The following is a 24714-nucleotide window of genomic DNA, read 5'->3' as shown; positions in this document are numbered from 1 at the left end:
TGGCCAAGGATTAATTATGAAACTAATGGAATTTTGCTTTTTCTCGATTATAGGAAGAGGAATCAGCTACCAAAGAAGATACTGCCAGAAGTGATAATAACACAAATGTAAGTAAATGAAATTTGTTTTTTTGTGTTTCGAATTGTTAAACGAAATATCCCAGTATGCAGGAATTCGATATTTTTAGATTTCCAAGGAACAAGTTAACCCGAATGTAAAGATTTTCCAGATTCGTTAGTCCTTCAGTTATTTTCCAAATAATATCCAAGAGCTACTTCTAAAATTGTAAAATTGTCAAGTTAGAAACCCCTAATAAAAATCCAAGTAAGTTGTTAAAACCCGCAATTCCGGAGGGGTTCGTGAACAACATTGTCGAACAAGTTCGAACGTTCAAGCCTACAAACACTTGGAGAGTCGAACCGTCTTGCTCTTTGAAATCGGATATCTGAATACGTTTCTAAAATGGTTTGACAGATAATTCAAGATATTTTAAGTAGTTTCTAATCGGAAGCTCCCTTTGTGATTTTCACTATATTTCATTCAGACAGACGATAAGGTTATATTGACACAAAAGTTCGGTAATCTGTGCCATCGGAACAGATGTGAGGTGAATAACCGTAGATTCGTCGTATAGTTATGAGACTTAGGGTGTTGAATGGGATTTGAGGGTTATAACCTTCGCCCTGGATCTTAGGCGGGCGCATATGACAAGTTCGATTCCACAGTTTCCAAAACGTATTTCGTCCATAGAGACATAGGATCAAACGCCGTGATTTCAATGAGGCCCATTTTTGTCCCATTTTTTTAGTCACTAATTGAGGTAATCAAAATCAATTAGGACATGCCATGTAAGAGTTGGATCGTGTATGTTTCACAGACATGAACATCGAGAGAGTAACTTTCACTCTCTCGGTAAACATTGTGTGTGTTAATTCTTTGCGAAGTACGAAAATCAAGCGACCGGACCTCCTATTTCATTGAAATCTGAAGAGCTACTGACTATTTGCAAAGCAATTTTTGTTGTTAGTAAACATGTGAACAGTTCTGGTGGTTTACTGATCGATGTAGAGTTTTATACACAAATCTATGATTGTCTGCGAGAGGTGTTGAATTTCACATGGGACTAGGTTTGGCTAGCCCTGGTCTAGAGAGACATAAGATCTGAAGTCGTTATTTCAATGCGACCTATTTTTACTTCATTCGTGATATCTGCCATCTGCTGGCATAAGGTTAAAATTATCACAACTCATAAAGTCAGACCTCTCAAAATGCAATCTTAAGACTAATTATCATATGATGTTAGTCATATGTAGATAGGATTATATTATATTTTAAATTTAGAATATTAGTAGCATACTTTTAGGCGGTCTCAAAAACCAACGTAAAATACTTTGTAGCGTACTTATACTTCATTAATACTATACTTATCATGGCCCAAAAATAAGTGTTGACCCATCTGCTGTATCGGATATGATAACCGTTTTTCCATCGGACTACACTTTGTGATTTTTAAATAAACATTTAATTTATATATCCATATCTGCAGTTATCGGTTTTGTTGCTCCACGATTAGGAAAATTAAAGGATAAAGATCACATTATCGGGTTTTCATTATTACATGTTTTAATTAATAAAATGATTACTTATTGTTGATATAACTGGTAGTCACTGAATATTTTTCACAGTTGGATCTTCGTTGAAAAAAAAACTAATTTGTAATTAATTTCGTAAAATAAATCGGTAATTATTCTTGAAAAAAAGTCTGGAGTGATAATGGCTAACCAAATAGAAATTAGTCACAGAAAAAATGCCTCAAATTAACATTGCTGTTATTGTCAAATTATCAATATAAAATATTGAAAACAGGAATACAGTATACTTTACGTTAGATGAAAGGAAGGTGGTCTGAACTGTTGCTTATAGACAGTTCATAATTACGAAAAACGATTTATTTGTCCGACAACATCATTTTTTTATCTATCGGAAAGATATAGTAATCAGCCATAATATGTTTAGTTTAAAAATGTTGGAGAGCGCTGAAAAGTATGCTATAGAATTGCAAAAGAAAAATGCTGATAAAATCACTTTACATATGACATTGACATGATGTGTGGATAGGTTCTTAAAAACGTTTTCACCAAAAAATATTTGACAATTTTCAAAAAAAAAAGTTTGGAGGACTCTTCTTCATCCATTATTTAAGTTGTAGCCCGAGCACATTCTTCGACGACTCCTTTAACCAATTTTTGACGACTCTTCAATTATAGCTTTTTCTTACCTTTTAGACCTGAACGAATCAATCCAAAAGTCAATTTTTTTAATGTCACAAGTAATGGGTGGTATTTTGTCTTAATTTAGGTGACAACCTTAAAACAACCCTAAAACATCAAAATTATTTTGAACAAGTTAAAAAGCAGTAAGTTCTGCCGGACCGAACTTTAAATAGCCACTATTTGGAACAAATTTGGAAATGTTTAAAAAAATAAAATCCGTTAAAAAATTCTGTTAAAATCTTAAAAATACCGAATATAGCCCTTATATTGGGGTTTATACGAAGTGGACCTACATAGGCATTGTTTGTTGTAAGCCATTACCATATTCAAATTCGAAATTTGAAATAAACGGTGAATAATGTAGCTAAAATCCCCAAAATACCGTATATAGGGAGGTACCGTTATATCGGAGCTATACGAAGACCTGGACCTGCATAGACAATTTTCTCTCACAGGATGTTGCCTCCATTACGAACTTCAAATACGACATCTCAAACAATTTCTGTGAGTATTGAGCCTAAAATTGTCAAAATACCAAATATAGGGAGGTACTGATATATGGGGCATATACGAAGACCTGGACCTGCATAGACAATTTTCTGTCACAGACTGTAGTTCTCATTACGAACTCTAAATACGTAATTTGAAACTACTCCGGTGAATAATGTCGCTAAAATCATCAAAATGCAGAATATAGGGCTGTACCGTGGGAGCTATACGAAGACGTGGACCTGCTCAAACAATTTTCTGTCTTAGGCTGTAGTATCCATTTCAAACTTCAAATACTAAATTTGAAACAATTCCGATGAATAATGTCGCTTAAATTATCGAAATACCGAATATCGGGAGGTACCGTTATATGGGGGCTATATGACCCATTTACGAGCTTAACCTGCCTACTGGCAAAATAAACATGTGTGCAAAATTTTAGCCTTCCCTCTCAATTCGTTCGAAAGACGGACAGACAGACAGATGGACATCGCTAAATCGACTTAGAATTTTACGCACATTGCAGATTGAGAAAATACACATACTTACAAATTTAAATATGACAATAACTAAAAGTGTGCTCGGCAAGAGTAGAAACTGCATCGCTCTCTTTATGCTCGATTTTTTCCCTCTTTCCCACGCTCAAATTCGAATAAAAAGTTTAAGTAGTTATTCGTTGCATACTTTATGGCTCGTACGTAGATAGAAAATCAACAGAAATCATTTTTGTCATTTAGTTAGTTATTTTTTATTTAGACTAAAAAAAAACGTCAGTTAACTTATGCGATCTACATACGTTGAAAAGAACATCTTGCATACTGGGGTAGAGTTTAGCATTTTCTACCAGCACTATACTTCTACACAAAGACATTCCTCATCGGTTTTTTATCGCACACACATCGATGCGAATCAAAATTAATCATTCTTTCAAAACTTGCTGCTTTTTACATAACTATCCTCTTTGCTTTAAATGCTTCTCCCATATATACGCTATTTGCTTTGCCGCTTCTTTTGCCCTCAAACGCACAGCTTCAAACCTCCTCAACAGCGGAGAAGGAAGCATCACCTTCTCGTTCCTCTGCTTCGCCTCGTTTACGACGTAGTCCACGCATAGAAGAAATGGATCAATACGAAGAACGCTGGAAGGAGTCCAATGAACTCCCCTCGCCCAGCTCCGGTCCAACTTCGGCGATGAATACCCCAAAAATAACCGTTGATAAGCCCTTAGATTTTGGCACATGGCGTGATGAACATGGCCTGATAATGGAGGGTTTAAGTGATTTCTACGATTTTACGGCTTCGGTGAATCCATCACGTTCGCGTTCAACCTCACGAAATCCCTCACCCGCAAATACTGCGCCCAGCACCCCAGAACCGAAAAACGTCTCTTGTGATGCCAGTGATATGATGAACAGTGAGGACTCCTCCAACTCCGTTGTTGAAATCTACGATGATACAGGTGAAGAATTTGATGCCAACGAGTTTACCAAAGAAAATATAGGCACCTTTTGGGACAACCTCCAGCAACAAGACAATGAAAACTCTGCAGCCAACGAGACCCACAATCTGATGGATGGAACTTACGATACGGAAAATTCCGTACAAAATCATTTGAAATATGTTGCCGACGATCAGTCTGGGGGAATCAGGGATGGCCAGTTTGCTCTGCCCCTGGTAAATGTAATTGATGACAGCTCCCAAATAATGGCTACAGATTCTACATTCGAAAATGAGGACATGAACGCCTTGGTGGCCAATTTACGTGCCCAACGTTCCAGATCACGTTCACGCTCAAAATCTCCACTCCCCACTTCGGAAAATATTCAACGCAGCTTAGAGACACGTCGCCATAAAATGATCAAACACAATGAGGATGTATTGGAAAAATTAATTGAAACGAAACTGTTGCCGGAATCAACTGATCCCGAAGCCGAAGTAGTAGTAGAAGTGGAGGATTTCTCCAAGGAGTCGATGAGTCAATTGGTGGAGACATTAAGAACTGAGCGTAGTCGGTCCCACTCTCAGACTTTGGCTGTTGATGTACAATCACATCGCAGTCGATCGCAATCTCGCTCCCGATCAAAATCTCCGCTTCCCACGGCCGAGAATATTCAACGTAGCTTGGAAACGCGCCGCAACAAATTAATCCAACACAATGAGGAGGTTTTTGACAAACTTGTCGAATCTAATTTAATGCCTTTGGACAACGAGAACACCGATGCCAACGCTTCGCCAGATGATGACGAAGACTGCAGTCGAGAGTCAGTTAGTTTGTTGGTCGAGTCACTCAGGGCAGAACGAAGCCGATCATGTTCTCGCTCCTCCTGTTGTGATTCCCCAATACCAGATTCTGAACATATAGAGGAACGGCTCAAAGGTCAGGAAGAACTCAACGAGAAGTTTGCCCAGGAAATGCACTCATCTGGTATTCCCCCGCCTCCCTTTACAGCTCCCCTAGTTTCAATTGAAAGTGAAGCTTCTGCATCCCATGATGAGGACGATTGTAGCCGTGAAGCAGTTACTTTATTGGTTCAAACACTTAGAGCAGAACGCAGCCGCTCTCGTTCTCGCTCCCGTTGTCATTCACCAATACCAAGCGCGGAACACATTGAGCTACGTCTTAAAGGTAATGATGAGCTGAATGAAATGTTTTCACAGCAAATGCAATCTTCCGGTACTGCTCCACCATTTACTGCTCCCCTAGTATCGATAGAAGTAACTGAACCTGAGGCGGAATTGCGTGCAAAAACTGAAGCGGATGAGGAATGCTCAAGAGAGCAAATGGACTCTTTGGTGCAGTCGCTGCGTGTTGCCAGATCCCGTTCACGATCCAAGAGTCCGATGCGTTTACCAACAGCTGAAAATCTTAGCAAAAGCTTGGAGGTACGGCGCAGCAAAATGATTGAAATTAACGATAATATAAAACAAGATCTGGAGGAACGGGCCCGCACCCCCGAGCCCCCTCAATTGACCGTGGAATATGTCTATGAATTTGTAGAAAACTCCGAGGAGACCAGTGAAATGGCCAAGCGTTGTCGCTTATCACGATCCCGTACACCATCCCGATCACCGGAGGCAAACGATGGAACTCCTTTTTCACGTAACCCCTCTAGATCTGTGTCCCCTTCGCAAGATTCCGACTTTCATGTCATGTTGAATTTGGAGGGTTCACTGAATAGAACTCTTACGAAGAACACAGAGGTCTTTGAAACTTCCTTGGCCCAACGACAAAAACAATTGGACGTTGAAGCCTTGGAAACAATGAAATATGCATCGGAGGAAATAGAGCTGCGCACCTTATCGCCGCTTAATTTGAGTCCCAATCTCAGCAATGAAGAAAACTTGGAGGATCAAGACGAAGAGGAAAATAAAGATCTTTTGACTGGCCTCCCAATGGCCGAACGTCACAAATTGCTAAGGAAATCCCCCACCACACCCGATTACGATCGCACCATATCCGAAGAGATGCGTGACGTTGATCGCATCAAGGAGGAAATGCTGCAAAAGGGTTTCAAGCGTTCTACCTATGTGGGGGAATCCATGGATCTAGTAGGCCCCGAATATGAGGCAATGCGAAGGGAGGCGGAACGTTTTCGCCGGTCACGCAGTCCCACTCCTTCATTTTCAGAGTCTCCCGCGGAGCCAGGACAAATGACAGCGGCTGAGAGGCGTCATATTCAAGACATGGTCTTGGCAGAGTTGACAGGATCGAGTGAGGCCCGTAATACCGGAGCCATACCCAAAACTCAAGGACCCCTTTCCGCTGAGAGTGAGTCTTCAATGGAATTGGAGGACATGCGACGTAGAAATGCTGAATTTCAAAGATCGGCCAGCAAAAGTCGTTCTCCCTTGGGTGAGGCGGAATTAGCCGACCTGGCCGCCATTGAAGCTGAGTCCACAAAGCGAAAACTCAAAGACAAGGCTTTAGACGAGATCTGCAACATCAATAACTTCCAAGAGTTCTCGCGTCATTTAAATCCCCACTACTTGGATGAAGATCGTCGCGCCTCTGATTCGGCTCTAATAACAAAACCCGATATTTTAATTCAGTGGCAGGATAACGACTACGCTGACCTGGAACCCGAGGAGTACCATCATTTTCGTCGTTTCTCTTTGGCCCAAGAGCAACCAGTTGAGGAATATCCGAGCGATGATTATATTTTTATTCAGCAGGTTGAGGTTAGGACACGAAGTGGTTCCAGGACTTGGACTCGGGAAGATTTCTACTCAGAAGATTCGAATGAGTTCGTAATCAAGGAAAGTTCACAAGAGCTAGAGGTGGAGGCTAGTGGAGTTGAGGCCGCAGGCGATGGCGAAGAAGAAGAAGACAACGACGAATGTGAAGTCGATGTGGATATGGATGTGGTGGAAGCTGAAGCCGAAGAGAATGACAATAGTGAGGTGGCCGATGAGTTGATTGAACCCTACGAAGCAGATGGCGACGATGACAACGACGACGACGAGGAGGAATCCAATGGCAGTGATGATCGTCGCACAGTCATTGAAGTGGACGATGAAATCGATGAAGACATTTCCGATTTCAATGAGCGTGGTCCAGCCGAAGAGTCCCATCACGAGCAATCCGAATGTGAGGAGGCTGAGCGCGAGATGGACCGTTATGCAGGTCGTGAGGCCAGAGATTGGGAGCAGGTGCGCGACGTCAATGAAATATTTGCCAGCGAACAAGACGATTCTGAGGGTGCGGTGGGAGGTGGTGCCAGTAGCTCGCCCTACGACTCTGACTCCTTTGCCATTGATCAAATTTACGATGAAGCAATCCGGAATCGCAAACAGTCCGGCATCCTTAGGGAGTTCGATAGCCTACTCAATGAGATGAGCAGCAGTTCCATTGAGAACTCTGTCCGTGACATGGAGGAGCAGTATGCCCTGTGGTCCAAGACCCACAAGAAGTCGAAAAACATTGAGTTCTCCTCGAGTTTCATTGAAAGTGAGCGAAAAGACGCTGAAATGCGATATTTGGGAGATGCCAACGTAAGTGCCCGTCAATCGACACGTTTACGCTCACGTTACGGCTACAATACGGTCTTGCAGGCCTCCGCTATTCCCGATGACATTGAAGTCGATTTGAATTATAAACCTAAACGGGAATATAATTGGCGTAAAAATTTCCGCTTGTCCGATGAAGAGATTCACGAAGCCAATGAGAATTCGAAAACCAATGGCAACGCCTCAGATGCTCAGATGCAGGAAGGTCAGTGGGATATGGACAAGGAGACAAAAGAAATGGAAAATGAAAATGAAGAATCGGTGGATATTCGTAAATTCAGTTTGGGAGGCGAGAGTGTAACGCTCTTCAGCCAGAGTCCGGAGAGGCTACCAACACAACAAGAAGTGGACGAGGAAGGAGAACAAAATCCAAAGCCCGAAAGCCTAGAAAATTTAGGCGAAATGAATAGCAATACCCAAGAAACGGTGGTGGAAGAGGAAATCGAAAAACCAAAGAAAAAGAAAACCAAGAAGAAAACACGCAAAGGCTCCAAAGGCAGTGTGGATGTGTTGAACCGCATTGACGATGACAATGACGACTACGAGCCGCCGATTTATAGCCGACGTAGCAGCAGCATACAAATGGAAACAGATTCGCCGAAACGTAAATCCCGATCACGGCGCAGTTCCCGTAGCAGTGTTACAAATGAGGATTCCTATGGCGGCCTATATTCCCCACGAAACAGTGTCGGCTATGCTGATCCCATTACCGACATTATCGAAGAGTATTCCGAGGTCAGTGTACGACCTAAGAAGATCAAGAAACGAAAGAAGGTCAAGGAAACACTGAACGATGTCAGCGAAGTGGCCAAAGAAGAACTGTTGGTGGTGGCCAATGGTACAGATCTCGAAGTGATTCAAGACGTGGGAGACACAGCTTCGGCGATAATAACCCCCGATTCAGCTTCGGCAAATGTTCTCTCGATGCTTAGTCCGCAGGAGAGCATTTGTGTTACACCGGCTTCATTGGATTCCGAATTAAGTGTGGACTCAAATCAAACTGGAAATTCCTTCAATTCGTCGACAAGCACAACCAAGGCGGCATCGTCTGTAAGCTCGCCAGTGGACTCATTTGACATTTTAAAGGATGCCAACTTTTACCCTCTCTTCTAAGGCTGTTGTTTTTATAATGCAATGCAAGTACTATGTGTGGCGTCTAGTCCGCTCTCTCTTTCTCTCTCCAAATGTTGGTGGTTGTTTCCCAGTGATCGCCCGAGTTGTGTTTCGTTCTGTTCGTTTGTCATTTGTTTTTCTCTTTTTTCTGTAGAAATCTTTTATTTGAATCTATGACAGAATTTTTATTAATTTTTTTTTATCTTTCGTTCTTTTTTATTTTTATAGACACTTTCATGAAAAGAAACCAAAACAAAAAAATCAAAAAACAATGTAGAAAATCCCGTAGCAAATGCACGTTCTATGCACCCAGTCCGTCCCATCATCCTGCTTGTCTGCCTGCGCCCCCAAGCGCCAGCCAAGCATTTGAGACAGAAATCGTAACGCTAAAAGTCCAACCTTGCCAAACATTCATCGTCGCCGTCGCCACCACTACCACCACTTTCGATTACACCAACCAACCAAACAACCGACAGACAGACAACCAACCAACCGAAACCCACGACCAGAAAAAAGACACCTCTCAAGAAAGCAGATGCATACCATTCAAGGCTAGAGCCTTGAGAGTGCCATGTTCAGTGCCGACTGAGAGAAATTTTGTAAAATATTAAAACAAAAAAAAAAACATAAAAATGAATTGTAAAAAAAAGAAACTGGTGTCGAAAATTCATTAGTGACACAGACTTGTATACACATTTTACTTTAGTTTATAGAAGTCATTTAAATTTTTTTCTTAACTATATAATTTATTAAATAATAATATTAATAAAGGAGAACCATTAAAATAAAGATAAATATTTTCGTGATTTCCGTATTGAAAGAATATTCAAAATTGTGGCTGCTGTTTTCTGGTATTGAAATCTCCATCAACACTTTTGTTTGTGCTTATTTTTATTGAATGGGTAAATATCTCTCTTTAGATCATTTGCAGAATGCGGATATAGGTCGGTTACAAAGTAGAATGAATATACGATGTACATACCTTGTCGTCGGTATGTATGTCAATGTATGGGTAAATGCTTTTCCTCCATTAAATCTACATTTGTTCCACAACAAAATTCCCACCAAAAGGAAACATCTTTGGCATCCAAAAACCAACCATACCTCCCCTTTTGTGGATGCTGTTGCCAAAGGGGATAGGGTAGGGTAGGGTTGGAGGCAAAGTATCCAAATGGCAAAATAAATTTTTAATTGTCGACATTGCATTGCTGATCATTGGATACCTAAAAATAAAACAAAACGAAATCGCAAGACAACGAAAATAAGAGCACGATCTCGTCATCCGGATGCACAGTGGTTCGAAATAAAAAAAAAAAAATTAAAATATTTTAAATTGTTGTTAAATAATAAACATGCATTTCTGAAAATATATCCACGCTAAAATATATTCATTTACTCAAAGAGTGACATTGCTCAAGACAGCTGATTTTGAAGAAATTAAAGGAAAAAGTGAAGAGGCAGTAAGTTCTTCCTGGCCGATCTTTAAATACTCTCCACTATTTGAAACAAGTTAAATGATATCTGTCGGTATTATCGACAGTTGCATACCCTCAGCCAATGTTCGGCTATTTAAATATATTTTGACTTGCGTTATGATTATTCCAAGTGTTGACCCTTCATAGGGGAGGTTCCCAAGGAGTCGACCAATATTTTCCATTTCGTATCTGACATAAGTCTGATAAAAATATTAAAAAGTATCACATTTGGATATTTTATCAACTACGTGCTTCACTTTGAAATATTTGATAATATTTCGAAAAGTTCGGGTTTTATAAGAGTTATAATTATTTAAAATTTTGACCTGTTGTGGGGGAGGTACCAAAAGGAGTGGTCCGATGTTGCCCATCTTCACAACACAGCTTGTGTTGATAGAAGTATTGGGTTGTGCCGAGTTTGAATGTGATCGGATGCTTATTTCGCGTTTTAAGAGCTTCATGGTTATTCCAATTTTTGACCCTTTGTGGGGGAGTTACTAGAAGGAGTGGTCCGATATCTACCGTCTTCACACCAGATCTTGCTTAAGTAGAAGTATTGGGATGTGTGAAATTTGAAAAGAATAGGATGCTCATTTCGAGTTTTACGAACTTCATGGTTATTCAAAATTTTGACCTGTTGTGGGGGAGGCACCAAAAGGAGTATATCGATACATCCAACTTCACACAAGATCTTTTGTTAACAGTGGAGTGCGTGAAATTTGAAGACAATCGGACTCTTATATCACATTTGCTAAGATTTATAATTGTACCCTCGAAGGGTGTATCCAATTAAGTAATCAATATAGTCCAAAGTATAGTAAGTAACCAATATAGTCCAAACCTGGCACGTCGCAATATTTATATTACATATATTTAGGTCCGATACGAAATGGACAATATTGGCTAATCCCTTCGGAACCTATCCCATAGAGGGTCAAGGGTTTGAATAGACATAACAGAAGTCAAAATATTTTGAAATAATCGAACATTGGCTGAGGTATACATCTGTCGGCATAAACGACCGATACTTGTTTTTATACCCTCAGATATATAGCTACAGATGGTATATGTCATTTGATACGGTCAAAACGTGCCTAGTCGAAATAATGGTTTTAGACCCTAGGTCTCTTTGGACCAAATCCGTTTGAGAACATTTGGAGTCGATCTAGGATGTCCGTCCGTCTGGCTGGCTGGCTGGTGCGCACGATAACTCTCGAAGGGAGTATCCGATTTTGTGTAAACTTGGTAATATTTTTGTCAAACTTAGATCGAGTTCGGAGATGGGCAATATCTATCCACTGCCTCTGGTACCTTCCCCACAAATGGTCGAAAATTTTCAAAAAGTATTTATTTTTTTCACAGATAGAGAAACGATAATCCGATTTTGCTCCAACTTTGCAAATACTAATATTCGCGTCAGTTCTAGGTCAGGTGCAAAAATAGATAATATCGGTCCTCTCCATTTAGTACCTCCCCCGCAAAGGGTAAAAAAATTTGAATAATTACAACTCTCATATAATGTGATGTGAGAGGCCGATTGTCTTAAAATTTCACACATCCTAATATTTTCATAAACCAAAGATCTGGTGGTAAGATGGAATATGTCGGTCCACTCCTTCAGGTACTTCCCCCACAAAAGGTCGAAATTTTGAATATCCATTAAGCTCATGAAACCCAAAATTAACATCGGATTCCATTTAGACTTGGCACATCTGAATATTTCTATCAACATAGGATCTGTTAAAAAAACGGTAAAGATCGGAATATTCCTCCTGGTACCTCCCCCACAGAGGGTCAAAGTTTTGAATAACCAAAACTTTTATGAAATCTGAAATAAGCATCCGGTTCTCTTTATATTTTACACATCCCATTATTTCCATTAACAAAAGATCCGTTGTGAAGATGGGATATATCGGTCCACTCCTTCTGGTACCTCCCCTACAAAGGCTCAAAATTTTGAATATCTATAAACACAACACAGTCCAAACATAGCACGCCGCAATATATATATGATATTTATTTAGGTCCGATACGAAATGGCCAATATTTGGTAATTCCTTCGGAGCCCACTGCATAAGGGGTTAAACATTTGAATAATCATAACAAAAGTCAAAATAATTTTAAATAAAAGAATATTGGCTGAGGGTATACATCTGTCGGCAAAACCGACCGATACTTTTTTACTTTTTTTTTTTTTAATTCGTGGAAGCACACACAAATATGACGTTACCTTTTACTACTTTTTACTAGGCAAATTAAAAAATAGTCGTAGTAGTAGCTTCTGATAGCTGAAATGTTGATTTTGAAGGATTGTAATACAATTTTGAAATTTTTCGTACTTTCTGGGTGAGGTAGTTTTCTCAGTTTTGCCAACAAAAAATACGGCCTTCTCCTACTATATGTATGACTATATAACGTAAGCCTGAAAATAACTCAGTGCCCTCTGCCACATAATGTTTAATTTATTCTGAGATTCTTTTTTTCCCATATTTCTTTTGTACATTTTTTGTGAAAGAAATTTACAGGATTTTACATGATCCCAATTTACGATCTTTCCATTCGTTTAATGAGTGAAATGAAAACTTCTTTCACCCCTTAAAATTTTGAAACGAAAAATTAAACATGTGTCACAAAATTATGTCATTGCATCACAAAAATTGTTTATCAAAACGTTTTATATAATATCAAAATATTAACGATTTAAATATTGCCTCCCAAACGACAATATCATCTATCAACAAAATAAAAAAAAATAAGAACATATATACATTCAAAGTTTTATTAAGTGCCTGAAAGTATGCTTTGAAATATATTTACTTTATATGTGCGTTCACTCTATTCACACAATACAATTTCAAACGTTTTGTGTTATTCTCGTTATTTTTCGATTTCAAATAATATTTGAAAATTATTGGAATCGTTGTGGTTCTTTCTTTATTTTTCTTTTTTCATGTCTACGAATGTGTGTTCTTTTCCCAATTTTAATGACCACTACAAACTGACAGCAGGGACACACATCAATGAATCTCTGCCACAAACAAAGTCTGGCGAAAATCTTAAATCATTTTTCACATTCAAATGCCAAAATGTATATCGGCAAACGAACATCACTTCACAGATAATGGTGTCACACAATGAAATTATGACACAAAACCCACCATTGATAAGTCGTACAGACGGTCTGTCGGACGATCGGTTATATTGTCAAGTGCGCCATCACTTGTTGGTCATCCCATTTTCGAAGTACACAGTACTGATTTTTTAAGATTTCGGATTTTTTGCAAAGTGCAAAAAATTAAAAAAAAAACTGACATTGAACGAACAAAGTGTGTCACCCATTTTAATTTGTTTATTTCGAAAGTAAAGTGAGTTTCGGTTGTTGTTCGCAATTTTTCATATTCAAGTGAAATGAAATGAGTCTCTTTTTTTAAGAAATGATTGTTTTTCATTTGAAGTGATGTGTTTTCTTTGTAGATGAGCGTATAGTTTGTTGAAATCATATTTTTTATTATTTAATGGCGTGTACTGCATAATTGCATAAATCTACATACTAATTATGGGAGAATTATATCCAAATTGTTGGGGTCTTTTGAGATTTCAAAGAAAAAGTATCAAAACGCTTTTAGGCTTTGACTCAAACGACAGAAACGTCCAATAAACATAATTTCGGCATGCTTTCCAGGGAAGCCAGAAAGGAGCATAAACTATATTACAATTAATCCGTGGCCATTAGATTCAATTTAATTCACATAAATACAGCTTCTTCGGTGGAAAACAACATCTGAAATTTTCCGTATACTCAAATAGTGAGGTTCAGTTATAAGGAAGCTACATCAAATGTTAAATTTATTTTGAAAATTTTTGGATAATATATAACTCAAAAATTTTTTGTCATAACTTTATATGAAGGGACATATGGACTGGAATGGGCACTCTTACTTGGCAACGACCAAAGGCCATAAAGAACATTACAATGTATAAATTTTCGAATAACATGAATTCTCCTTCTCGTATGAGAGATATACCGGATAAGATAAAAACACTGCAAAAAAGTCAAATGCCATAATTTTGACATTTTTTTTATATTTCATTGAATGAAAGAAAAAAATGTCGGAAATAGCATCAAATTTTAGAATAAGTTTAGATTTATTCGAATTGGTCACCTTTGGCACGAATTATGGCCTTTAAACGGCCAATGAAATCGTCACACGCTGACCTAATGTTGCTCTGCGGTATTTTGGCCCATTCCCAGCATTCCCATTTGGTATTTTTTAGTGCCAACCTTGCTTTCTAAAATACTCCAGACACAATAGTCCAACGGATTGGTATCCGGAGATTTTGATGGCCATTGTGCGCAAGAAATGAAGCGAGGAACCTCATTTTGTGGAATGTCCAAGGTCTGCGGCCAAAATGTTTGCGTGCCTAAGGCTTTAATACACCCTCCAGAATATTTTCGCAATAATAATCGGCATTTATTCTGATGTCACGGTCGATTAATACGTGCGGAGACCGACCATCGGCTGTTATGGCGGCCCACATCATCACCATGGCCGGCGCTTGAGTTCTGGTGGCCAACCGAAGGTGCACATTTCCAGTTGACCTCTTTGGCAAGTAAACACGATGATGTTGTTTGTTTACAAACTGCTGGACAACGAATGTTTTCTCATCGGAGAAAGCCAAATTCGGCTGTTCACCACTTTCGGCCAAGCGAATCAACTCTTTAGCTCTTTTGAGTCTATTTTCTTTCTGTTGCGGTGTAAGTTCTTGCACTTTTTGAAATTTCAATGGCTTTACCCCAAGCTCATTTTTCCATATTTGCCGAATGGAATATTGCGATATGTTCAGCTCACGACCCATTTTCGGCCACTGCGACGCGGGTTTCGATCAAGTCGCTTCTTTACTTTTCGAACCATTTCAGCTGATGTTGCTGTTTTTTTTCCGTCCACTTCCGTCGGGTTACGCTACCAGTATCAGGGAAATGAGCGATGTTACGAGATACAAAAGATCTATTCACTTTTAAATGCTGGAGTGCTCTAACGATAGCCACTTGTGGTTTTCCAGCCAAATTAAAAGAAATCACACTATCACGGCTGAATTCGATTACGAATAACTTTTTTTCTGGAAAATTCTCACCAAAATGCTTTTGTACGCTTGTAAACAAGATGATGAGCTGTCATTGGAATAATTTTAAAAGCTATCGGACAAGTGGCTTGGAAATGACAGCAGTCTGAAGTTGGTTACAGTTTTTTCATCTATCCCTGTATTTAAATAATCTAACATTGGCTGCGGGTAAAACTTCTGTAGGCAAAACCGAATGATACCTTTTAACATGTTAACTTGTTATATCAACATAAAGATCAAGAAAGTTGTATTCATAATCCTTTTCAAAAATTTCAAAAAGAAATCATCCGAAAGTGAGGTCCAAGGATGCGAAATCTCATTTGGTGGATTTATTTATTGGTTTGAATATTTTATATGCTACATATTGCCATCAACATAAAGGTCAGAAGTTCCTCTTCTAAAGATAACTAATGAGTAGGGAGGTATCTTTCATTCAAAGGCAAGCATATATGGAGAGATTTTTAAAAAAAAAAAAGCCAAAAACAAAACGAGGAAAAGCCTGCAGGAGAACGCATTCTCTTTTACTGCTGTTTGCTTGCAAATTTGACCAAGTAAAAATAGTAAATGATTGTCAGATTCTGATTGGTTGATGTTTTGATTTCGAAGGATTTTCATCTAATATTATCTTTTTTACTAATTGTTCGTTTCTTTACTTTTCGGATAAAGAGTTCTCCGAAAATGAATTTCATATATTTCGTTCATAAAGGAACAAGGCTAATATATGGCAGAATATCGCCACTGTCATCAAGATGCCCACATAGAATTTCCTAAATTATTTTAATTCAATGCAAATTTGTTTATTAATAAACATTAAATAATTAACAAACATATTGATGATTTGAGTGTTGTGCCCGAAAAAAAACCTATACGTCATCACACATCATTCCTGGTTTTTTGTTGTTGTCGTTTTTATTTTTGCAATAATTGTCATGTGTCTTTTGTCAAACAACGAAATTGACAGGCCAAGATTGCGGGAGCTAAGTGGAGGATTTGGATGCTTTTTAAGAAATGAATTTATGGCAAATCCATTTAAGTGGGATCACCACCGACCAACACCAACACCAGCAAGCGGCTTATTTGTGTTATATATTTTCAGTCTTGTCTGTGTGTGTATGCATAATAATAATATGTATTTTTTATATCTCACCTACTGTCGTTTGGTCTTTCACTTCCAAAGAGATTTTATTCGGTCGTGTGCAAAGGATTTATGGCCGAATTATTATTTTTAATTATATATTTTTTTTTCTAGTCTGCTTCTTTTTTTTCTTGTGCAAAGAAATTGAATGGTACAAACAATTTGGCCGAAACAAAATGTGTGTATGTGTGTGTATACACTTTTGTGAATTTGTGTTTACATTAATGGTGCGAAAATAGTAGCCTGATATTCGGTGTTCAATGTTTGTGTATGCATTCGAATGATTAATTTCAATTAAAAATTAATGTTATAGTTGAATTAAAAATTTATGAATCATTTTCATTGCCGCGTCTCAGCGAATTTATCATTTATGTATTTCTAATAGCAGAACTATTTTTACATATTCGATATGCATTTGATGAATTACTCAATAATATATGGATTTATTGGTCTATGCATCGAAGTGTCAATGCCGAATATAGTTTTTGGTGATTTCCATTGTCCATAAATCAGAGGATAAATTAGAGCTAGAATAGACTTCAGCTGTTTAATCCGACCCTCACAATTCAAATACAAAAAAAAAAATAAATAAATAAAAAAACAAGTTAAAAAAATCAGTCGGTTTTGCCGACAGATTATTAAAATATATATTTTGACTTCTGTAATCATTATTGAAATTGTTGACCCTCTATGGAGTATGTTTCGTATCGGACCTTAATAAATATGATACACACATTGCGAAATCATAAATTCCCATAAATTCCATATTCCGCTCAGGTTTGTGGTTGAGAGAAATATTTATAGCAAGTTGTAAAGAATCCCTTACTGGTTCCGCAAGTTATGACATATAATATAAAAATTCACAGCAGATCTTGTGTTAGTAGAAATAATGAAATTTGTGAAATATGAAGAAACTCGGATGCTTATTTCGGATTTTATAATCGTTTTGCTTATTCAAAACATTGACCCTTTGTGGGGGAGGTACCAGAAGGAATGGTTCGACCTCTACCATTTTGATAACAGATCTTGTGTTGATAGAAATATTTAGATGTGTCAAGTCTGAATGGAATCGGGCTCTTATATCACATTTTATAAGAGTTGTAATAAATCAAAATTTTGACCCTTTGTGGAGGAGGTACTTGATAGAGTGGACCGATATTGTCCATTTTCACACCTGACTTAGCACTGATGCAAATATTAGAATATGCAAGATTGGAGTAAAATCGGATAATCCTTTCCCTTTCTGTGCAGTAAAAACATTTTTGGATATTTTCGAACTTTTGTGTGGGAGGTACCAGAAGGAGTGGGCTAACTATTCAGCCCAGGAAACTTTATGGGTGATATACCCAAAACTAAACCAATTTTTGTATCATTTGGTAGTATCCAAGCAAGCAAACGTCAGCCACTTCTTCAGTGAAAAGTCCACCTTAAAATTTTAGATTCGTTCCAACAATTCGTGTTAGGCCGTTTAGTACTCTAATTGCACAATTTATTCAGTTTCACTTTTTTTTGCCCTAGAAACCGACAGTGACCTTGATTCTCATACCAAATTTGAAGTTTTAAATTTATTCGTTCACATAATACCAAATGGCTCCAGTTTAGAAGTTTAGTACCATTTTTGAATTTTTCGTAACCTAAAAATTTGAATTTCCAAAAACCTGACTAAAATTGTATAAAATTTAATGAGTGCTATCTGAATCTATATTTGCCAAACTTTATACATTACATACATACATGTTTCAGTCTTCTTCATTACAAAATCGGCAATAGTACTTATATGTGTACCCATAGAGCCAAAAATGAACAAAATGAAGTTGCGCGCGATGTACTTTCCTAACAGAGGCCAAATTTTAATAAAAATAAGTTAAAAAAAGCTGTAAGTTCTGCTGGGCCGAACTTTGAATATCCACCACCATTTGCAACGAATTTGGCAATTTTCAAAAAAATAAAATCCGTTAAAATTTCTGTTAAAATCTTAAAAATACCAAATGTAGCCATCATATAGGGTATAAACGACGACGTGGACCTGAATAGGCAACTTTTGTCATAAGCTGTCACAATATTCAAATGCGAAACTTGAAAAAATTGGTGAATAGTGTAGCTAAAATCATCAATATAGGGAGGTACTTTATATATGCCAAAATGTGACCTGAACATATAATTTTCTGTTATAGGCTGCAGTGTCCATTACGAACTTCAAATACCAAATTTGAAACGATTCCGGTGAATAATGTCGCTAAAATCACCAAAATACCTAATATCGGGAGGAACCGTTATATGGTGGCTATACCAAAACGTGGATCCACATGGGCCATTTTCAATACCAGTCCTGCAGACATAATATACATTTGAATAAAATTTTATGAATCTACATATATATATATATATATATATATATATATATATATATATATATATATATATATATATATATATATATATATATATATATATATATATATATGTATATGTGTGGGGTCTAAAATGTATATTTCGAGGTGTTACAAACGGAATGACAAACTTAATATACCCTCCATACTATGGTAGAGGGTATACAAATCAATGATTTGCAAGCATTGTTCGTTTGTAATTGTTAAATTCTAGGGTTAAATTCTAGACCAAACTAAAGAAGTTTGGCAATAAAGTAGTGTTGTAGCTGTTTAAGCCAGTGTTGCTAAAAAGATAGTAGCCAAAAAATCACCCTTTATTTACACAAAGTTTCCTTGACTTTAAACAATTTTTTCTATTTCTGAACAATCTTGCAAGGATCTGGCAACACCGCTCGACTTATTTTATCTCTAAATTGGGCATCTGGTCATTTAAATGCTAATATGGAGGGTTTTGTACACAAGCAGGTTAAATGAAAAAGCAAATATTTTTTATTTAAAATTGATTTAGTCGAAACCTACATTGAATTCCTGTATCAGACGACGATACAAAAATCGCGTTAATTGCGCCACTTGGATAATTTAATATCTCCGTGTGTCACATCGTTTCACGAACACAGCGACGAAAATACTCTTGAATTTTTAGGGTACTAGTGACTTTTAATGTTTCCATTCCAACTCCATAACAACGTTTTGCTATTTTTTGGTTACCCAAATAAATTCTTAAATCCAAAAAACATTTATCTGAAATATCAACAATTTTAACTCTCGAATTGAGCAAATCATTCTAAAATAGAAAAGAGTTTTTATACTTTTAATATCTGTTTCGTTTTGTTATTGACTATCGTAAATTGGTAAATTAATAACCTCCCGTCAATGAATTACGATCCACAGAGGTGTTAATGATTTTAGATTGATTTGAGATAAAATGCAAACGCCTTATTGGTCAAAAGTTGGACGTAGTTGATATTCTCAATTTAGCCGAACACAAAAATATCCCAGCCAGTTTGTGATTCATGCCTGATCTTCGTTTGTTTGATGAGACAGAACTTGTTGATATCATTTAAATGACATCAAAATGAGTAGTTTTTGCCAAAATGTCCCCCATAATTTATGGTATTAATGATCGCTTGTTCGTTTATCCAATTCGACTGTCACTTCGACACGCATAAGTCGAATTAATGTGTGTGTGTGTTTGTCTGCCATAAATGAGAGGTTAACAATTGGGGAGAAAGTTTTAGGCATTTTGGTTATTTTATGGAACTAATATATCTATAAAATATAAAAAATCTTATTTTATTTTGAATATTCTTAAATGATATTTTTACCATTAGTCACCAATCGGTTTTTCTATTCGAATTGAAAAGCGTTTCCCCAGTGCTGACTGTGACTCGGACTGTAATTAATTTTGTCACTGTTTTCGGTCAACATTTGTTTAACGTTTTGTTAGGAATGACATCTTCATTTATCAACATTTCTTTTTATGCACCGATGAACGATGAGCAGAATACGGTCATCTGAACTTTCCACGCAAATGAAATAAAAATGAAATGATGCCGCGCCAACATCACCACCATCAGCACCATTTCATTGGACACGCTTTATCAGCTGCCAAATATTAAAACTAATTTGCCCCACAATTCGTCATTCCCAACCACACCAAACAATCGTAGATATGCATAAGCACACACATACATACATGCATATATTTGTTAGAGAACATATTAATATTGCACAAAAGAAAACAATTAATAACCAAACATTTTTATGCTGTAGAATAATTAATTAGTCCGTTTATGATGACTTATTTGCAAAATGCTTAGATAAGAAAATTGCATAGCGTCATTGCCATTGAGGAAGCTAATTTTTTTTTTCAAATGACCATCAAATATTGCAAACTTAGCATAAATACATATGTACATAAAATGAATATGTTGTTGTTTTTTGTTGTTGTCAATATTGACTGAAGTTTTAATCAAAATTTTGTCATGAAACCAATATTCAAAAAGTTCATTATTCCCGTACTTTTTAGTGGTTGAAAAGGGTTGAAATGTGAAATTCGCCTTGCCACAACCAAATTGACCTGAAAATATGGGAACAAAAAACATGTAAAATATTCAAAATTATTGGGAATCGTTTAAAATCAACGCGTTTCCAATTTGAGGTAGTAATCATGTTACTATTTTTTCTAGGCCCAAATTAGCCTAGAAAAGAATTTTAAGAGAGCGTCATTAGTCGCAATTTCTGTTTGTTTTATCATAATTGTGCCTACAGTTTCATTAGTTTCTGAAATGAAGGAAAGGTCTTTAATACGAAAATTGCTGAAATGAAGAAGTAACAGAATTTACGACGTCCTGGAACATTGTCATTTTTTTTATAAATTTTGATGTGTCTATATTTTAGCCATATTCAGACAGATATCTGAAATTTTATGTAGTTTCCAATCAAATAGGGAATAGGGAATCGATTTTCTATAGACCTCATATAACGAAATCTCCGATTTTAGCCAAACTATTCAATATAACTGTTTTAAATATTTAAGACTCGTAATCACTCAAATATCGGCATCAAATATCAGCACCGCTCATCACTCAAATATCGGCACCGCTCACTTTATGCTATTTTGAAGACTGTGACTCAGAACGAGAACACTGCTGGGAGTAGACAAAACAAAACAGGCAAAACTCTATATTTCGGCTTCGCTCGAATAAGAGTGAGTATGCTTTATTCATTTTATACTGGGAGCAAAATTCGTTGAAAAACGAGCGGATTCTACGCTTGCCGAGAACACATTTTGTTTTTCTCCTCTCTACCCACTCTATTCTACAGTACATACTAAATACTCCAACCGATTTCACTGGCATTTAATGATTCAAATGGAACTTGTTCAAATTTTGTATCAAATATTCGGCCAGGTTGAACTCAACTTTGTTGTACTTGTAACACTTCAAAGAAACGCTATAATATATATGTCCGTTCTTAAATTAATAACCACCGAATACCCTATTTTTTTAAATATGAGAAAATGACAATGTTTCAAAGAGTTTACCAAACGAGCTCTATATAGACTGACTAACCCATAAACGTGTATTTAATAGCGTCCCTCGCCTCTCAAGCCAATTTCACGTTTGTCTCCAATACTAAACCAGGCGACATCTAATCTCTCAAAGCCTTTCAATTCGGTCAATCTTATCAAGCTTATTTAGAATGTTTGAAGGACTAACCTATATCCATGTTCCATTCATTCGATAATCAACTTTATGTGTCTAGGCAAGTTGTTTAGGAAATTTTAACTTAAATTAAAAGAACCTTACCGAAAAACAAGGAATTCCCCAAAATGTATAAATATCTCAATAACTGTTTAGGCCCAAGAGTGATTGTCATTTTTATCATGTCGTCGATGACATTTGTGAAAGTAAGAACCTTAGTAAAACCTTTACGTGAACCGATATCGGTACATCGGAAAAATATGAAAATACCGCTTACAATATCCACATCCACATTGTCTGTCATATTTTCGTACAAATTAAAGCTACCGTTGGACTTAAGTAAATTAAATTCTGACCACAAGTTTCCCCAGATATTTATTGACATTCGACAGTTGGTTTAATTCGTCCGCGCAAGCCAGCAATATTTCCAATAAGATCAGAAGTAGTTAAAAGGTCTTTAAGTCGCTGGCCATCATCACTTGGAGCGCAGATAATAATGCTTGATATAAGCCAAATTTCCGAACCAAACTATTTCCGGATCTAAAATGATCTGCAAGGGGAAGCAAAGATCTCATTTGTAAATCCGTACAAGATTTTGTTGTCGAAAGAGTACTGCTTCGGTGTTACAAGCAGGGCTCAAATTCGAGCGGGAGCGCTCCTGAAAACTAAAAAAAAATATTTTTCGATGTCGCTTGAATGAAAATATTTTATTCCACTCATTTACACTCTTAGAGCAAACTCTTGCTCTATTATCAGCGATTCTGTTCCCACTCTATTTTTTCAAACAGGAGTTACCACACCAACCAAAAAAATGAAAAATACACTCCGTAAAAAAATCTTCGAGCAATCCTGCTCTCGAGCGAGATTCGCTCCAATTAAAAATGAGCAAATCAGTGCTCTGGTGACAATGCGGAACATCATTGACATAGGCTTATAGACAGGAGTCATCCAACCAGCCACGTCAGGGGAGATCTTAAGACTGACTGCTTTGCAATTTTCAGTTAAAATTATCGAATGATATTCATAAAATAACAAAAAAAAAGCGGAGAATTATAGTTTCGGAAAGAGACACCAATCCCCTCGTTCTTCTTCTTCTTTGTTTTGTTTGGAATATTCTTTTTAGAACAAAAACTGCGGAAACCAAACAAATTTGGTGGTCTTCCCTGGTATACTCCCAGGTAGACAATGCTGTTTTCTCCATTTTTAAATACATATTGTTTTCATAATACAACAAATAAACAAGCAACTGGGCCGAACTATTTGGAAGGACTTGCAAAATGGGAAAACAGTCCATTGAAAATATTGGGAAAATGAAATTCCGAATATTAGTGGATCTCTATAACCAATTATAAGTTCCCATTACGAATTCCGAATATTGGAGGTACAGTTGTATTGGGTTTATGTATAGTCCCCATATTCGGAATTTTGATATTTGTGCCACATTTCTCACCGGGATCGCATCAAATTTGGTATTTGGAGTTTGTTATGGATATGGTGCACCCCTTCATATAACCCTCATTAACGGTACCTGCCCATTAGATCTTTATGAACAGTTATTTTCACACAACCTGCCAATTTACAGTAAAACTATGACTAAAACCACCAAAATACCTTTAATCTGCCAGTAATCTGTCAGTATATACTTTGTGAGGTCCGAAATGCTTATTTCGAGGAATTACAAACGGAACTTAATATAACCTCCGTACTATGTTTGGTGGAGGGTATAAAAACGGCATCTAATCTAAGTATATATTTCCAACTCTTCAGTGGCGCACAAAAAATTGTTATTCAATTTCAGCAAAACTTTAATCGCTTTTTTTTATAAACAACAAACATGCATTTTTTTGCTGTTTTTGTTGTAAATAAAAACGCATATTTCTTATTTTACCGTGGCATTTTTTGGTTATTTTTAGAAAATGATGCTGAATGCAAATATTATTTTGACTGAAATATGAATGCGAGAATATAATTTGGATGCAGTCGCTAACATTGCTGCTGCTGCTTCTGTCGGCTTCGTTTTTGGCCATTCCAACGACAGTTCATTGTTTTCAACAGCATCCGAGGTGGAGGTAGAGCGAAACTTCTGTCAAATAGATTTTCTGGCGAATGTAATTTTTATGAAGATTATTTATCTCTTGTTCTAGATTTTAATGCGAAATTTTTAAAAATAATTCGGGCAGCGGTGTATTCGATGTGCGGCAAGCAAATGCTGTTGATGGGTGTTTGTTTCGGTTGTAGTGGCTGGCAGTAAGTGAAATCAGCTACATTACACACATGATCATCATCATCACTAACGTCGTCGATGTTGCTTTCGTTGTTGTCGTTTTTGTCGTTTTTGTCTTTAGTCTCGATATCGTCCACCTAGAACGTGTAAAGAAACAAATGTAGACTAATTTTTCTGGTAGTGCAGCCAAATATAAGAGAGGGACAGATGGATATACTGCCATCTCCTAGACATATAGACATTTAGTTTTGGTTATTAGAAATGCTGTCATCTCGGTTATG

At 37.0% G+C, this 24714-nt stretch overlaps 1 protein-coding gene across 6 annotated transcripts in view; it reads left to right on the top strand.

The window, feature by feature from the left end:
* LOC101894619 (four and a half LIM domains protein 2) overlaps window positions 1-24714 on the top strand; it is a 326991-nt gene that overhangs the window by 228635 nt on the left and 73642 nt on the right. The window contains exons 2-4 of one of the 6 annotated variants that reach the window (XM_005190016.4): window positions 54-107; window positions 3792-8905; window positions 9111-9677. The exons of 3 other annotated variants lie outside the window; for them this stretch is intronic. In XM_005190016.4, the coding sequence (XP_005190073.1) occupies window positions 54-107; window positions 3792-8882 (5145 nt within the window). In that variant the 3' untranslated portion in view covers window positions 8883-8905; window positions 9111-9677. Of the gene's footprint in view, window positions 1-53; window positions 108-3791; window positions 8906-9110; window positions 9678-24714 lie in introns of those variants that run through there. 2 more of the 6 variants (XM_020039088.2, XM_005190018.4) reach the window with 2 other exon arrangements.

This window comes from Musca domestica, unplaced genomic scaffold (genome assembly GCF_030504385.1).
Source record: "Musca domestica strain aabys unplaced genomic scaffold, Musca_domestica.polishedcontigs.V.1.1 9, whole genome shotgun sequence".
In the NCBI taxonomy this organism is placed as follows: Eukaryota; Metazoa; Arthropoda; class Insecta; order Diptera; family Muscidae; genus Musca; species Musca domestica.
Note: the sequence above shows the minus strand (reverse complement) of the source record. Positions and strands in the feature narration are given on the sequence as shown.